The following is a 19,029-nucleotide window of genomic DNA, read 5'->3' as shown; positions in this document are numbered from 1 at the left end:
AACTCATAGGACCCTGTTTACTGTGTTCTTTAACATACCTGCTGATTACCAGATTTTTCTCTACCTACTTTTTTTTTAATGTAATGTTAAGATTTTGTGATTGTGGATAACTTTAAATCATAAAAAATCACTACAAACTAGTAGGTTTGACTTCCAGTTGAGACAATGTGGTGGCCTTAGCTAATGTGTAGTTCCTTCTAACTAAACCCCCTCCCCCAAAATGTGCAGTTAACAATAATTATAAATATTCAGCCAAGCTTTTGTAACAAAGATAAGAGATATCCCACAGGAGCCGGAAACAAAGTCAGAAATGAAGGGTGGATACAGGTCTAGAAAGACAGTGGTTATGGTTTCAATGGCCACACAGCAACAAAAGAAAGCCACTTGGTCTTTGGAACCTATGGATGGAACTAAACTCAGGCCTTAATTTAGAGCCAAAACTTTGAGTGGGGAACATCTTCAGTGAAAGGAGAACTAGAATTCCTCCAATTTGCTCAAGTAATAGTAATCACTGAAACATCTAATATTTACTGAGCATAATTTACTATGTGCCAAGCTAAATATTTAATTTGGAAAAGTACAAATAATGCAAAAAAGCATATTAAACATAGAGGAAAAAAATGATAAACTATTATAAACCTGAAGGAATCTAATGACATAAGCTCAAGTTGGGTAAGGAAAAGTGGCATAACTGCAAGAATAAATTTACAAGTCTGCATCACTCCCACTGTGTGATTTTTTTTCTTCTGGTATTGGCAGTTCAACCCAGGGCACTTTACCATTGAATTACATATTCAGCCCTTTTTAATTTTATTATTATTTTTTTTAATTTTGAGACAGGGTCTCACTAAGTTGCCCTAGCTGGCCTTGAATCTGTGATCTTCCTGTCTCATTCTTCCAAACAACTAGGATTACAAATACGTTCCTGGTTTACTATGTGATTTTTTTTAAATTTATTTTTTAGTTGTAGTTGGACACAACAACTTTGTTTTATTTATTTATTTTTATGTGTGCTGAGGATCGAAACCGGGGCCTCACACATGCTAGGCGAGCACTCTACCACTGAGCACAACCCCAGCCCCACTGTGTGATTTTTAAACACATCTTTCTCATAAAACAGTAGCTGAAGCAGACGTGACAGATCTTAACTTGCTCTGTCCTCTCCAAACACACAGGTTCATCGACACCCCTTGCACACCCCTACCTTAGGGCCTACCTGTGTCCATTCCCTCTGCCCAGAATGCCCCATATACACATGAATCAGTCCTTAATTTTTAAAGTTTTGCTAGACTATCATCATTTCAATGAGGCCTTCCCAAAGCATCTTCTTCAAATTTGCACTCCTCATCCCCCAACTAATTTATTTTACCCTGATCCATCTTTTCCCCATTATCACCTTGTAACGCACTATGCAGTTTTCTGATTCACTACCTTCCATCTCCACCCACTCAAATGTATACTCTGAAGAGTTCCCTGTGCCCTGGGAAACTGGTTGAAAGTTCAAGATTAGGCAGACACATTAAACTGGCCTCTAGTGAGGTCCTAATGGAAGGAGCTCATGTGGTAGCAAGAGATCACATCACTAGAAAGAAATCAGAGAGCAAGTCAGGGGTCAGGTTTGCTTCTACACTCACTTACACAAGAGTTCAGGGTTCACACAAGAGCCACCTAAATCCTTGCTAGACCCTACTTCTTAAAGGTCCCACCACCACACTGAGGACCAACCTCCAACACATGAACCTTTGAGAAACACACTCAATCTATATCAAAACCATAGCAGTCTTTTTCAATCTGGAACAATTTTGTTTTTACATTTTTTGGTCTGATGTTTCCTTGTTACTGGATTCAGGTTATGTGTTTTTGACAGGAAAGCCACAGAAATGATTTTGCATCCTCCTCAGTACATAAATTAGTAAGCATGTGATTATCAGTTTATCACAATACTGGTGATGTTTACTCTGGTCACGTCAGTGTTATTACCAGGTTGTCTCCCCATTATAAACTAACTGTATTCTTTGTAACTGATAAGTAATTTGTGGGGATGTACTTGGGAATTATGTAAATTAAGCCTGTTCCTTGTCAAACCTTTGTTCATCATTATGCTATTAATCATGGTTTTGTAACTCCACATTCCTTCTGTATGCATTTGTCAGCATTCTGCTGAAGGATAATGCTTTCCCTTCACCCCCACTTACATGTGTTTATTGGTTCATCCTCCTCCATGGGCTATACATTTATTTTAATGTTCAAATTCTCCCAGATTTTGCCAAAGGGAGCTCCATCAAGATAGCATTTACACACAGGGGCCGTTTGGCAGTTCTAATCCCAAAATATCATTCTATTGATAACAAAACATTAGACTCTTGGGATGCTCTCCCCTGGTGTGTCAAGTATTCTTTTCTCAGAGAATGCACCAGTTTTTATCAAACAATTATAAACATAATTAGTGAAAACAATCTCCTATAAAAAAGTCTAAATTATTTTGAGATTATATGTAATTTTGAGATCTAGTTTATAAGCATGGATATGAAAAGGTGAATTTAAATTAAAAATCTAACTCATTTAACGTGTGTTATTATGATAGTTAAAGTTATACAAAGTAATTCTGATAATTAATCCAGAGTTTGAATATAAAAGACAAAGGTTTTCTTCTTTGGCATTCAAATTCACATTCATACCTAAAGAACCAAAGAATAGTCAAGTTGTAAAGTGGATACTAAGAAATTTGACAGATACCATATCCAAAAGCAAAGATGTACGGAAGGTTTGCTCTACAGGTATTTCTCAGTTTAAATACAAATAGTCATTCTCAAATACTCATTTGTAATTCTAAACTTTATCTGCTATTCCAAAGAAATGTAATAAATATCAATCATGGAATCTTAATGATACTACAGAGGACCTTGAGGAAGATATTATTAACCCTGTTGTGTTTATTTTTCCCCTTTCTGCTTGATTTCCACATTTTTTAAATTAATGCATTCTAGTTGTACATATTGATGGGATATGTTGTTACATATTCGCACATGCACACAATATAACAATACAATTTGGCCAATATCACTATCCCAAGCACTTCCCCCCTCCATCCCTGTCTTCCACCCCTTAGTCCTTTTTCTTTACCGATCTCCCTTTGCCTTTTTAAGAGATCTATCCCCACCTTTCCTTTCCTTTTTTCTTCTCTAGCTTCAACATATAAAAGAAAACATCCAATCCTTAACCTTCTGACTTTGAATTATTTTGCTTAACATGATAGTCTTTATTCCTCAGAATGGAATGGAACCACCATTTGACTCAATTATCCTACTTCTCTGTCTATACCAAAAGGACTTAAAATCAGCATACTCAAGTGATGCAGCCATATCAATGTTTATAGCAGCTCAATTCAAAAGAGCTAAACTAGGTGCCCTTCAATGGATGAATGGATAAAGAAAATGTGGTATATATACACAATGGAATATTACCCAGCCTTTTAAAGTAGAATGAAATTATGGCCTTTGCCGGTAAATGTTATGCTAAGTGGAGCTGGAGAATATTATGCTAAATGAAATACGCTGATCCCAAAGAACCAAAAAAGAACCAAAAGCTGAATGTTTTCTCTAATTTGTGGATGCTAATTCACAATAAAGGGGGGGCGGGGGGTATCGGCCAGGGAAGAATAGAGGTACTTTGGATTAGTCAGTGGGGAGTGAAGGGAGGGGGAGGGGTGTGGGGTGGGAAGGACAATGGAATGATGTGCATATGTATAATTCTACATCATGTACAACCGGAAGAGTGAGAAGTTATACTCCATTTATGTATGATATGTCAAAATGCATTCTACTGTAATATATAACTAATTAGAAATTTTACAAATGGGCAAAAAAAAATGATGGTCTCTACTTCCATCCATTTTCCTGAAAATGACATAACGAAGACTTTAATTTTCAGGAGTAAGAAGTGGTATAACTGGGTGATTCTATTCCTAGTCTTTTGAAATCCATACTGATTTCCATAGCAGTTGTACTAATTCCTACCAACACTGTAAAAGTGTTCCTTTTACTCCACATCCTCTCCAGCATTATTGTGTGTATTCTTGATAACTGCCATTCTGATTGGTGTGACATAAAATCTCAGTGTACTTTTGTTTTTCATTTTCCTAATTGCTAATGATGCTGAGCATTTTTTCATGTATTTGTTAGCAATTTGTATTTCTTCTTTTAAGAAGCATCTGTTTAATTCATTTGCCCACTTATTAACTGAGTTATTTGATTTTTTTTGGTATAAAGATTTTTGAGATTATATATTCTAGATCCTACTCTTCTGTCAGAAAAGCATCTAGCAAAGATTTTTCTCCGATTCTGTGCGTTCTCTCTTCACATTCCTAATTATTTCCTTTGCTTTGCAGAAGCTTTTTAATTTGATGCCATCCTGTTTATTAACTCTTGGCATTATCTCTGGAGCTCTAGGGCTTCTATGGAGAAAGTTGCTGCATGTGACTAAAAGCTGGAGTGTTGACCCTACACTTTCCTTCTAGGAGTTGTGTAGTTTCTGGCCTAATTCCATAGTCTTTGATTCATTTTGAGTTGATTTTGGTGCAAGGTGAGAGATAGGGTCTACTTTCCTTCTTCGACATATAGATCACCAGTTGTCCCAGCACCATTTGTTTAAAAAGCTGTCTCTTCTCCAATTTATGTTTTTGCTACCTTTTTTCAAGGATCAGGTGACCATACCTGTGTGGACCTTTCCCTGTGTAACCACTTTATTTTACAGGAAAAATGTATCACAGGATCAAAGAGGTGAACTGTTACAGAAATAACTACTGGAAAATCTGGAATTTGAAGATAGTTTTTAGCATTTCAAGACAAGAGCTATTTTAAGCATGCCACTTACAATGGTGAGAATAACAAGTCAGTCCACAAAAAGTGCTAAATTATTTCGCCCACAATATGGCTGACACATTCAGCAATGAACAATCAATCACAGTACTTATTATCAAGGTAACCCAAAAATTACTATGTTAAAAAGTTTTTTTAAAATTAATTTTGGACTAGGTAAATTAAAAGATGATGATAAGGGCCATTACTATTGTGTTGTGATCCTTGCAGGCACCTCAGAGGCTGGTGGAACTGCTTCTTTAATGTGTCTAAATTCACCAAACAGCTTAGGAGTTTCCTTTTCCAGGGCAGGCAAGGACCATCATCGATAGGATTCAAACTTGGCACAATTAAGGTTGTATTAGGCCTCTCCATTAATGGCCAATTCATGTCAGGCATGGTGGTGCACTCCTGTAATCCCAGCGATTTGGGAGGCTGATTATTATTAATTAGTTACACATTCTACTGTAATGTGTAACTAATTAGAAATTTTATAAATGAGGCAGGCAGATCATGAGTTCAAAGCCAGCCTCAGCAACTTAGTGAGGCCCTAAGTAATTCAGAAAGACCCTATCTCTAAAATATAAAATGGCTGGGGATGTGGCTCAGTGGTTAAGTACTCCTGGGTTTATTCCCTGGTACAAAAAGGGTACAAAAAAAAGAGAGAGATTCATAAATCATCCCTGAGAAAGCTACAAGGAACATTTTAGGTATTAGATAATATAAAACCTAAGGCTACTACATTTTACTGTCTTCAAATAGAAGATTTTACATATAATATTCCCTCGTTTTATTTCATAAAATTTCTTCAAGTTTTCAAGCATATTTCCTTTAAATCCATATTTAAATAGCTGAGTTTACATGTAAAAAACCATTTATAACACTCGTGTCTTCTCCACCTGCACCTATCTGGTGTGATTGATTCATCAATCTCTTAGGCTGGGAGGCCTTTCCCTATTCTCTTTCTTATCTTCCTCTCTAAGGAAACTTTAGACTGGAAACAGGTGAGTGATTATGCAGATACTTCTCACACTTTGGCATCTATGCCTCAAGTAGGAAGTGGGTTCTCAGATATAAACGTCAAGGGTGGTCTTAGAGCTAACTCAGAGCAGCTACCATTTAGCTATTTTAAATCTCTACTTGGATGGAACAGAATTTCCATGCATTGTAACCACCAAATGAATAAAGAGAAGATAAAGGAAATGTTGTATTCACTTTAAAGTTTAAACAGAGAATGATCCAGAAAGCTTTGTCAGCAGTTTCAAATAAAGAAGGTTATTTATCAAAATCCATTAAATTACTTAATGAATCTCCAAATTTCCCATAACTAATAAGATGATTAAAGCAGCTCTGTACATACCCTGAGTGGCTGTTGGAGGTAGCTTGAGGGTATTGTCTAACTTCTCCCACAGGTAAGTTGGCCGAGGAATGCCTTCCTCTGAGCTACAAAGTAGGATGACGTCACTGCCGATATCCTGGGATCCTTGGATTTGGCAGTGTGGGACAGAAGGAGGAACTACAATAAGAAGAATAAACAATAAAGTACACATTTACTTTAAGCCAAACAATGACAGAGACAACATAAACATTCAGTACACTGGAACCTCAGGTAACACTGTTTTCGGAACACACACTAGGAGACAACCTCCTGGCAGAAGCCAGAGGACAGTCATGCATTAAGTCACGGGGCTTGGGCACAAATGGCAGAACCTATAACTTTAGTTTGGCAGGGGGCAAACAAGTAAACGGGGCTATGCTGTTTGATTATGTTTTCAAGGTATCTTATGGTCTTGGTTTCACTCTGCATTCTTTAAAGAGAATTCTTAAGATCATCACGTCAACATTATACCTTTAAAAATAGTCAAAACATCACTGTTAAAAGAAAATTTCAAGGAATAGAACACTCGCCCTGACAGCTGTTCTGTGGCTGAGACCACTTTAATAAAGTTCTTTGTTATTTCACAAACAAAAACCAAAAGACTCATTTTATACTAAATTCTGCTTTGTGGTGGGGAAAATTAGAGTAAGGATCCAAGTAACAGGAACTTGATAGTAATACCGTGGATATTTTATGATCATTAAGACAGAAAAGAGCACAAAGGAGGACACGGAACAAAAAATTAACAACAACAAGAAGAAAAGAATACTTAAGCCAAAACTATGCAGTAAAAATATAAACTAAGCCCATAGCTTAAAGTCACATATTGGGGAATGCAGGCACCAGTGTTTAAGTCCAAGTAATGATATACTTATAATGCTAATGACTTTTCAATAAATGATGAATATACAAATGGAAAATGAGCACAAAGTATATAGAGGAATCAGGCAAGACAGAGCAATTGGCAACGAGAGTGACTGGGGAAGACAGAATAATGGTAAGCATACAGGTAGGAAGAGTATAAATCTCACAGGCTCCTAACTGCTGTGACAGGGTAAACCAATATCCTCAATTTGCTTCCTTTCACATTGTCACTGTAATTCTCTGGAAAACCCAAAATAATTCCTTGAATCTAGCATCAACTATAAAATACTGTTTTTCTTCCTTTAAAAAATTAAGTAAGGGCTAGGGTTGTGGCTCAGCGGTAGTGTGCTCACCTAGCACGTGTGAGGCCCTGGGTTTGATCCTCATCACCACATATAAGTAAAATAAAGAAAACTCAGGCCCTAGAATGCTTTAAAAAAATTAAGTCAGTATGGATATTGTGGGAGGCCAGTTACATAACTTGAGGTGTAAACATCAGAATATTTAATTCCATTAGTACTCTGTACCCAGTACTCAGGGTATTTAAAAATCCATATGATTTTTAATATACTATAGTGAATAATACTTTTGAGAATAAAAATCTCCAATCTGGTCCTTAGTTTTTAATGCTATTTGAAGACTAGGAGAAAAATGCACTAAGGATTATAGCATATTCTCATCCAAAGAGGGAAAACAAGAAGAATCCCCCACACTGGCATCCTGAATTGACAGCCCAATAGAAGACCAAGTGGAGCAGGGGTTGAGAGGGACTGTGGAGGTAGGTTCTGAGACCTGAAAGGGAGGAGAATTAAAAGAACTGGCTTTCTCTGAGTACTTCCTCCACCTCCCCCAAATGAACTGAATTCAGCCACTTCTACCACAATAACACATTTAGAAGTCAGTGTTTTATTTTAGAGACAGGAAAACTGAGAAATCAAACATGTAAATGGAAGTATTACTAAAATTATATCAGGACAACAGGTACAAGCTAAAAACTATCATGAAGCTGCTACATGTTATATACACAGGAAGTAAAAGTATTGCTCTCACACACACTGAAAGCAATTCTGCTTTGTACTCACAATAAATAATCCATCATCTAATGTGCTCTCAACAGAGGCTTCTGTCTTATATTGAAGCTTAAAAAAAGAGTGGGACCATTTCAGATGTTGTCTTATACCACTTTATCCATCTCCCAGAAAGTGCCATTAAAGAAGCTTTAGAGACCACCAGAATTGAAGAAGGGGGCAGAAAGCCTGTGTGTAAGAAACATAGAGGGGTACAGAAGAGACAGACCTTAAAGAAGAAAGGTAGAAAAGGAACATAAGCAGACCCAGAGTGGAGAAGAAGGGCAGAAGTAAATATTCTTGACAAGAGATTTGAAAATAAAGTGCAAGGTACCTGCAAGTTCTCTGTCACTCACCTAACACTGTGAGGCCAGTGACCCCAATATTCCTGCCCCCTCTGTCTGGAAGGTTGTTGACCAAACACTGGTAGGTGCCTGTATCTGAGAGCTGAGTGTTATTAATGAAGATGGAGACATTGGTGGCTGGCATGGTGCCTATAAATCCTACCCTACCATGGAACCGGGGGGCACCATCAAACATCTGTCCACCCTGATACAGAATGACCTGCAAAAGAAAGCAAAATAAATAAACTGGCCACTTCGTTTCCTCCTAGACACATAACAATAACTGATGGACAGGACTATATGTTCCTGCACCAACTGCTGGAGAATTTTATTTCTATTCTAAGAGTTGTCACCAACTTTTTCTTAATACAACTGTTCATAGTTATCTTGGAGTTCTAAATTCTCACATACTAAATCAGAATAACTTTTTTTTATTATCTAGCCCATTAGAACACAGAAAATATGCTACCCTACTATCAACCCTCCTTCAAAAAGTTAATTCCAAAACAAAGAGTTTAAAAAATATTAGCATTGCCTAACTCATGCTTACTAAGACACAAAATGGCAGGTCATAGTTATAGGATGAATATAAAATAAACACTGTACCAGGGAAGACTTGGAAGTCCGTGATTGCTGTTCTTATGTCAATTTCTATAGCCACTCCCTCTGCTTCTCAGATGGTCTCTAACACTTCTTTAGTGGCAATTTCTATTATCAAATCTAAACACTCATGGAGGTGGAATCAGTATGTTATACAGAAAGGTTCTACTTAGGCTCTACCTGTAAATTTTGGGAAAACTGTAGTCAAGTTCTTTCCTTGACTCTTAAAATGAGGAAGTTGAACAAATAATCTTGAAGGTTTAGTCTAATTACAAAAATCCCCTGGTTTGAAGAAAGAAAAGTTTTTATTGAATTTCATAACAGAAAGCTTATCTTATCGAATATTTCAGGCAGTAATAAGCTTATTGAAGCAGAAAAGATTCATAAAAGAAGTTGTCATTGTAAATAAATGTGTGCCCATTATCACAATTCATTATTTTCTGAGCATTATTTTATGCAGTGGTTATCACAAATTATGAGCCTTCTTTTCTGTGATGTTATATAGCCTCTTGTGGAGTAGCTTTTCTTTTTGTATACATTTTTTTGTGTGGCACAGTCTAATTTATATGAGACTCTCTGAGCTGGTTAGTATGCCTACTTATACTTACATGCTTATGAAATTAAGAGAATCAATTAGTACTATATAACATTACTTCCTTACTTTTATCACCATCTTTTAAAAGTATACTCTCATTCACCTCTATTAGTGCCCATCCCTTCCTGCCAAAATAGACTTTGCTTTTTCTATCTTGGTACTTTCCTGTCACCAATGTTCTGAAAACAATTCCGAGTTCCTGCCTAAAACATTCAGAGGTTCTACTTAACATGTGATTATGATGATGATGATGATGATGATGATGATGACGACGAGGACGATGATGATTACAACAATGGTCTTTTAAAAACAGGCTAGTCTCTTCTGATAGTTGACTAATATTGCAAGCACTAGGACCTAAAACAGTATAGGCACACTGAAAATGCCACCTAATTTTAGAGATCAAATATATACTCAGGATGCTTCTCTACCCACCTCTTCTGAAAAGATTAATATTTTAGATGCATCACAGGATGGACCAGAAGTACCTGTTCAGGTTGGTTAGCATTGGAGAGAGGAATGACCATCCAAATGACATTGAGGTTAATGAGGGCAGCACTGGTAGAGAAAGTGCAGGGTAGGACTGCTGTCTGACCTCGGGCCACCTGGATACTCCCAGGGCTCTCTGAAACTTCCAGGGACACCACAACACCTACAGAAGAAGGAACAGAGAGGTTATACACTCACTTTTCCTGAGTTCAAACCCCTTCAGAAAGATCTGCATCTTTTACATTAGTACATTATTATCAATTATGTGAACACTCCATCATGACGGCTTTACTAAACTACCAAGACAAATCACTGAGTCAATATAATAAAAAATGATTTACCCCCTTCTTTATCTCTTGGAAAGTGCAACTGGAAAACATTAGAAATAACTTTTACAAGATACTATCCAGTACAAATATAAGACATTATCCAATTGTCAAATACAACATGGAAGAATTTCACTGATAGGGTTTGAGCAGAACCTATAAATAGGATGAAAGATGAGAAATAAATTGAAAATTTTGAAAGTGTCTTGACAACAGCACACCACAGTAAATCCTTTCAGCATCTATATGCTTAAAACTACATATAAAATACTGATGGAACAAATCAATAAGAGTAAATATAAAGATATACTATTTTTATGTATTGGAAGATTCAATATTGGTAAGAGGTTAATTCTCTACAAATTAATCTATAGATTAAGAGAAACTCCCAATTAAAATCCCACTGGGCTTTTTGCAGATATTGACAAACTCATTCTAAAATATATTGAAAGGCAAAGAAATTAACTAGCCAGAAGAACAATGAAAAATAACAACAAAGATGGTGAATTCAAACTGTCTGAAATCAATCAAGACAGCATAATACTGACATAAGAACAGACATACAGACAAATGGCATAGGATTGAGAGTACTGAAATAAACCATTATATTTATACATAATTTTTTAACAAAGGAGTAAGACAATTAACTAGATGAAAGAATAGTGTTTTCAACAAATAGCTATGAAATTTTGAAAATAATATGTAAAGGGAGAGAGAAAACTTGTACCCATACCTCTCAGAATACTAAAAATCAATGTAAAATGTTCATAGACCTAAATAAAAGAACTAATCTATAAAACTTCTACAAATAAACACAGAAGAAAATCTTAGTTACTTGAATTAGAGATCTTAGATACATCACCAACACCATGATCATAAAAGAAAACAAATTAATAAAGTAGATCTCATTAAAATTAAAAAACTTTATGTTTCAAAAAACTAGAAAAAAATTAAAAATCAGGACTGAGAGTACATATTTACAAACAGTATATCAACTTATATACAGAATATACAAGGAACATAACAATTCAATTAAAAAGCAATTAAATTTTAAAGGGATATACATATTAAAACCCCAATAAGACACACAGTATGTCCACTGGAATGGCTACAATCAAGACATAGCAAGAACGGCTAACCATGTAGAGAAACTAGTGCCTCATGCATTGCTGGTGATAATGCAACATAGTACACTCACTTTGGAAAATAGTTTCGGTTTCTTAAGTTAGACATAAACATACTATGTAACTCAGAAATGCCATTTTCTAGGAATCTACCTAAGTACAAATATGAAAATATACGTATGCACAGAGACTTGTATATGAAGGTCACAGGAGCTTGTTCATATTATGTCCCCAAATGGAAATAATACAAATATCCAACTACTGATGAATGGATAAACAAAATATAGTCTACCCATACAATAGAATGCTATTCAGAAATAAAAAGCATCAAATTAGTGCTTAGTATAGGCTTGGTGCACTCTAGATGTCAGGTAGCAATAGTAACAGTGTCACAGTACTCATTTTAAAATTAAAAAACTATGTGCTTCAAAAGACAAGAAAAAAATTTTGTGCAAAAATTTATGTTACAACATGAATAAGCCTCTCAAAAACATTTTGCTAAATTAATGAAGTCAGATCTAAAATACTGCACAATATATGATTCTACATATATAAAATATCTAGAAAAGGCAATCCACAGAGACAGGAGGCAGATTACTGGCTGCCTGGAGCTAGAGAGGAGGCAGTACAGGCCTTGATGCAAATAGTCTCAAATGGGAATTCTTAAAAGGTGGTGAAAAACTTCTAAAATTACATTGTTTTAATGGTTGTATAACTCCATAAGTTTAGAGAAATTACTGAGTTTACACTTTAAATGAGTGAATTTTGTGGAAATTATACCTCAGTAACACTGATAAAATAAAAAAAGAAAGAAAACAGTGATTCATCAGAACAAACTCTCAGCAAATTTATTTTGCAAAGAATGACTGCCTCCTTGGAATGATGGAACAGTATGGAAATATCAGGAGATTAAAAAGGTCAGGGAGACCCTACAAAACAGCTGTTCTAAATCATATAAAAACATTAAGTCTATGGCAGGATCTGAAACTTTTATTTTAAAGCAAAAGTATCCCAATTCTCCCCCACTCCAAAAAAAACCAAAAAACACAATAACATACTGTTAAGATTACAATAACATACTGTTAAGATTACAACTAGTTTTAGAAATGTACATAACACCTTCCTTCCATAGAATTTTATGTTCTTCACATATAGTCTGATGATGTTCTCAGGAGTTAATTTGCAAAATAAAATGTTTCATAAAATAAAGCCATTTGTGATAGAATATCAAGCACTTGCTAACATCAGGAAAAGTCTCTAAGTTAAATAACATTAGGAGGAGTGTCTGAGTTTTAAAAAGAAATTTGAAAGAACCTCAGGGGTTAGAGACCTTTGAAAGGCAAGGTTATTTGATCATACAGCAGGCAACTAATAGAAACAGCAGCTACCTCATGGGAGAAGAAATAGGTCATGGGAGTATATATGTCACAATGATGTAGTAAATGCTACTGGAGATATTTTTAAGGATGAGTGTGGAAGCCAAACTAGCACTGGCACCTGCACTGCTGCATCCTCCAGACAAAATCCCAAGGCCTTCGAGGGGGGATGTGCTCAGCAGCCTTCACAGAAGGATGCCTAGCCTCCACCCTCAACTCACTGATTTCAAACTGAACCCATGTACTTTTTGACAAAATTTTTTAAAAATATAAACTAAGGTGAAAGACAAAGATGAGATAGAAAAAACCTACCAAAATAGAGTAAGCAGAGGAGGGGCAGATGCACAGGAAAGGATTGAAAGCTGGGAAACAGAGCAGGCCTGCTGGCAGGGAATGAGCCTCTGGGGTAACAGAAGCTGTAAAAGATCAACTTCTGACTGGAGTGAGATGAAATCTTAGAGTAGTCTAATTGCTAGAGGTGTTGAACATTTTTCTTATATTTGTTGATAGGTTGTATTTCTTCTTCTGTATTTCTTTCTTCTTCTTCAGTTCCTTAGCCCATTTATTGATTGGGATATTTGCTTTTTTTGGTGTTAAGTTTTTTGAGTTCTTTATACATCCTGGAGATTAGTCCTCTATCTGAGGTTCTTATGGTAAATATTTTCTCCCATTCTGTAGGCTCTATCTTCATTGTTTCCTTTGCTGATAAGAAACTTTTTAGTTTGAATCTATCCCATTTATTAATTCTTAATTTTACTTCTTGAGCTTTAGGAGTCTTATTAAGGAAATCAGTTCCTAGCCAACAGGATGGAAATTTGGGCCTCCTTTTCTTCTATTAGGCACAAGCTCTCCATTCTAGTGCCTACACCTCTGATCCATTTTGAGTTGATTTTTGTGTAGGGTGAGAGACAGAGGTTTAATTTCATTTTGCTACACATGGATTTCCAGTTTCACCAGCTCCATTTGTTGATAGGCTATCTTTTCGCCAATGTATGTTTTTGGTGCCTTTATCTAGTATGAGACAACTGTATTTAGGTGGGTTTGTCTCTGTGTCTTGTATTTTGTACCATTGGTCTACATGTCTATTTTGATGCCAATACCATGCCTTTTTTGTTACTATTGCTCAAACTACTACTCTTGTCAGAATGGCAATTATCAAGAATACAAGCGATAATAAATGTTGACCTGGATGTGGGAAAAAGGTACACTTATACATTGCTGGTAGGACTGTAAATTGGTGCAACCGCTATAGAAAACAGTACAGGGATTCCTCAGAAAACTTGGAATGGAATCACCATTTTACCCAACTAGGACTTAAAATCAGCACACTATAGTGACATAGCCAAATCAATGTTTATAGCAGCTCAATTCACAATATCTAAACTATGGAACCAACGTAGATGCCCTTCAACAGATGAATGGATAAAGAAAATGTGGTACAGATACATAATGAAATATTACTCAGCCTTAAAGAAGAATGAAATTATGATATTTGCTGGTAAATGGATGGAACAAGAGAATATAATGCTAAGTGAAATAAGCCAATCCCCAAAAAACAAAAGCTGAATGTTTGTTCTGATAAGCAGACGCTGCTCCATAGTGGATGGGGCGGGAGAGGGAGAAATGAAGGAATTTTGCATTATGCAGAGGAGAGTGAGGGAAGGGGAGAGCCTGTGAGGATGAGAAGGACAGTGGAATGAGACAGACATTATTACCCTACATACATGTATAATTACACTATCAGTGTGACTTTGCACCGTGTACAGCCAGAGGAATGAGAAGTTGTGCTCCATTTGTGTACAATGTGTCAAAATGCATTCTACTGTCATGTATAACTAATTAGAACAAATGTAAAAACTTCAAAAGAAAAAGACCAACTTTATCTACTTTGCATTTCTTAATCCTGAAAGATTCATAGGCTTAATCCTGAAATCTCAAGTTTTGAGATAGTTGCAGAAGAAACAGTCTAGATAATTTGTTTTTAGAAGTTGTAAAGATATGGGTTTGAAGCTTGACTGTGGAAATCTGACTCCCAAATCTAATTAGCTCTGTGGCTCCAGACAAGTCACTTCATCTCCAAGTCTGTTACTTCATCTGTGCAACAGGGCTAAAGACCATGATCCCATCCTGGATGGGGTATGATGAGGGTAGTACCAGACACTGAGGATGACTATGATCACTACTACTCCTGCAACCTGACATCTAGAGCACACGGAGCCTATACTAAGCACTACACAGATGTGCTCATTTAATCCCACAAGGTGTCTTCTGTCAGTATCCTCATTTTACAGAGAAAACTAAGGCCCTCCAAAAAATTAAAAACTAGATCAAGGTCACACAATCACATAGTTAAAAAGTGATAGGGTCCAGATTCAAACCCAGGCAGCATGCTTACACGAACTAGAATGAACTTCACATAACACCATTAGAGAAAACAACCTTTACCTCCTGCTCTAAACCTACAGATCAGCTTCAGTTGTCTTCCTCTCTCCTGTAAGATTACGGGGTTTTTTTCCAAGGGAACTTCTTTGACATGGGTTTTGAATGCCATTCTCTGGGGCACCCTTAGTAACCCTGGCATAGACTGCTCTCTCCCTTGACACTTCAACCCCTCGCACACGGTAACTTCCTCTGTGGATTTAAATTTTTAACAATTCTCAACTATTTCAACTTAAAACAAATCTTACCTCCCTATACCCCACAGGCCTCTCCCATGGTCTGCTCTTTCTAATTCTTCACATTAATCTTTTGAAAGAACTGTCTATACTCCCTCTCTCCATAGACTCCTCTCCAATTCAGTCTTTAATACATTCCTGCCCACCGCTACCCCTGCACTTCTTAAAGTCATTCCCCCTAGGATTCCCGGAGACCTGCTTGTGGTTGCATGACACTTGTAATCATTCTTGCACCCTCAGAAGCACCTAACAGAGATAAGCATTCCGCTCCCTGAAGCACACTTTTCCTTAGCTTCAGGGATATCATACACACCTGGGGAGGGAGGGGCTGTAGGGATGAAGCACACTTCCAGGGCATGCCCCCACTAACCCACCTCCTCTAGCCACATACCTCCTGCCTACAGTTACCACCCACTCAGTCCATTCAAACTTGGATGAACTGATTAGGTTACAGCTCTGGTAAATTAACCATTTATCTCTAAATATCCCTGTATTAACAGAAGCTTTGGGGGAACACCTCATATCTAAACCATAATACCTTCCCTTCCCATCTCCCCTTGACATTGGGCTCCTTTCTAATTTTCTCTATGTAGTGAATGGTTACAATGGATTAAACTTGGTCAAGCGAGACGTTTAGAAATATTTCTTAACCCTACTCTTTCATCATCTCCTAAACCAAACATGATCTAATCTGATCCATTGACTTCTGATCTGATCCTCTTGACTTCTTAACCAGGGCCTTTATTCTGTCCTCTGTATTTCCTGTCTCATTTGCTTTGCTCCAAACACCAACCTTTTTACTCAGTAGCTTACTCATCCTTCTTATTAGCCCAAATGTTACCCTGTTATAGAAGAGCCTCCCCTGACTTCTCAGTCTAAGCCAGGGTCTCTAAAACCAGTGTCAGAACACTATTCAAGTGTGCAGTTAAACTTTGATGTGATTATTTAACATGTCTTCACCTGTATATTGTAAGGTCTGAGGAAGCACACAATAGGAACTCAATAAGTACATGTTGTTCAATTGAAGTAATGCAATTCCTTCAATTTCCACATGAAAGCACCAAAGAGGTAGGTTTGTTAAGGTCTTATGTTTAGGATCTGCATCTTCTGATTTTCAGTAATGTGTTTTCTGCAATACCAAATTCTTTCACCAATCATGTCTCAGAAAACAAGTAATAACAACACCATCAGCTGTATTGTGATCAACGGGACATTTCTTTAACAATAGAATTGATATTATGCAAAAGCTCAAATTATCTGTAAATACATCTACTCTTCTCTGTCTCAACACAATCATTTAAAATGACTGTTATTCTCTTTATATACTAGAATTTTAAAAGAAAGTCATTTAAGACTTTTAAGCTATCATACATGAGATACCAAAGAGAATTATAAGATAGCCTTCCCTGAAGAATTTGTACAAAGAAGGCTAAACACTGGTTATACATTGACTACCATTCTGGGAGTGAATGACCAGGAGTGAAAGCTTGTAAGGAGGCTTTGTGGAAAGAACTTTTAATTTAGAGCTGTATGCTTTAAGATCCATCCCATTCGCACCATGAAAAAAGGGCCTATATTCCTTACATGTATTAGGGCAAAGGATGCCTAAGCATCCCATGGATCAGATATGAACATATATAAATACTGGTGCATGGTCATCATTTGCACTTCTGAAGGGTCATCAACCCTTCTGATGGGATCTCAGTAGAAGGAAGCTATGGAGACCTCTAGATCCCCAAAGGGTGTATCCTTGGCATTCTGAGAATTACATATAAATTTCTATGTATAAATTAAGATTTTTTGTGTGTTTTATCTTTAAACTAAGAGAAATCAGAAAAGTTGTGTAACCTGCTTTAGTTTTCATCTAGAAGAAGAACTGGCTCTTGAACAAATTTAAGTAAATGTGGAAGATAAAATAATGTTGTTTTGTGATTGTGTCTCAGGGACTCTTCCTTAACATATCAATTTAACTAAATATAATTTAAAAATTTCTGGGAGCATAAGAAGGAGGGAAGTGGGTGTTTTTCACATTTGAAATGCTAAATTTTTTTTCATTTGTTAAAAAAAAAAAGAACCAAAATCCTATTTCCTTTTAGAGTTACTTCCATGTTTGAAATTCTAGGCAAGAATTTAAAGTTTATTGCTAAATATTGAATTAAAAATTCACTTAAAACATCCTACAATTTGCAATATTTACATGTAAAATGCATAATTTAAAAGCTGAATTGGTAACATTTTGCAGTCTTGAATCCTTTCTTACTACTTTTACCAAAGAAAAATTAAGTCAACTCATGAATTCTGAATGACTCTTAGCAATTAAATAATAAAAAAAAAAAAACACATAAAAGTACATGGTCATGTTTCCTCTGAGGAGTTGAAATAATAAGTTAGAGTTGTCTATAGTCTTTCTTTAGACCTTTTTTCCCCACAATGTAAGGCAGGAAGAAATGCACATTATCTCAGACCAAGAAGTACATGTCAGAGGGAAAGAGGCTGGCAGCAAAGAGGCCTTAAAATTCCTAAGAGGGATCATCCATAGCACATAGCCAAGAGAACAAACCAAGGATATTTTATAGCATTCTGCCAACTGCTAGACTCAAATGACATGCAATCTCCCCTAAAAACCCATCAAAGCTAGAACACCAAAAGCTAGGAATGGGGACTGGTCCAAGCAATCCAACTGAGATTTCCTAATAGAGTATTCTCTGTTGTCTATGGAACATGTGCTCCTGTTTCAGAATTAGCCCAACTGCCAGAATGCTTCCATGTGGGAATATAGTCAACAAAGCATCAAAAGGACCTTATGGCATTTTGGGACACTTATGTTTTCCTTTTGCCCAAATTTTAATATGAGCAGTCACAAAAAACTCCTTGGCTTACATCATCCCCATATAATGTATCTTGCATTTAAAATATATAATATAAATCTATTTAACCTATTCTGTTGAGAGCCACAGCCAAAGGGGCCCCAGCAAACTTCCAGCTGCCAGCAAACGTCACAGCGGCCCCAGCAACATCTAGCTGATTGGCTCCTCGGCCCCAGCAACATCTAGCTGATTGGCTCCTCTGCGGTGATGCTCATTGGACTGTTTCCCTGCCCTTTCAGACCACGGAGCTGCTCATTGGGGGACTTTTTTTGGCTCCGCCCACGTGACCCAGCCAATCGGCCTCAAGAGCAGGAGGATTGTGGGAGGTAGAGAGACGCTTGGGTGGGAGAGAGAGGCTTGTGGAAAGCCGGTGGTGGCAGTTGAGGCTCTGAGGATTTTTCCTGAGAGGCTGTTTTGTTTGGCGTGTGTGGTTCTAAAAATAAAGTTAGTTTCTTTTGACAAGTGGCT

At 36.7% G+C, this 19,029-nt stretch overlaps 1 protein-coding gene across 3 annotated transcripts in view; it reads right to left on the bottom strand.

The window, feature by feature from the left end:
- Igsf11 (immunoglobulin superfamily member 11) overlaps nucleotides 1–19,029 on the bottom strand; it is a 157,139-nt gene that overhangs the window by 14,990 nt on the left and 123,120 nt on the right. For 2 of the 3 annotated variants that reach the window (XM_048803272.1, XM_048803274.1), the window contains exons 2-4: nucleotides 10,193–10,356; nucleotides 8,522–8,729; nucleotides 6,217–6,372 (exon numbers count right to left, since the gene is read on the bottom strand). In XM_048803272.1, the coding sequence (XP_048659229.1) occupies nucleotides 6,217–6,372; nucleotides 8,522–8,729; nucleotides 10,193–10,356 (528 nt within the window). Of the gene's footprint in view, nucleotides 1–6,216; nucleotides 6,373–8,521; nucleotides 8,730–10,139; nucleotides 10,357–19,029 lie in introns of those variants that run through there. The other variant, XM_048803273.1, reaches the window with a different exon arrangement.

This window comes from Marmota marmota, unplaced genomic scaffold (assembly GCF_001458135.2).
Source record: "Marmota marmota marmota unplaced genomic scaffold, marMar, whole genome shotgun sequence".
Taxonomy (NCBI): domain Eukaryota; kingdom Metazoa; phylum Chordata; class Mammalia; order Rodentia; family Sciuridae; genus Marmota; species Marmota marmota.
This window is presented reverse-complemented; position numbering and strand designations above follow the sequence as displayed.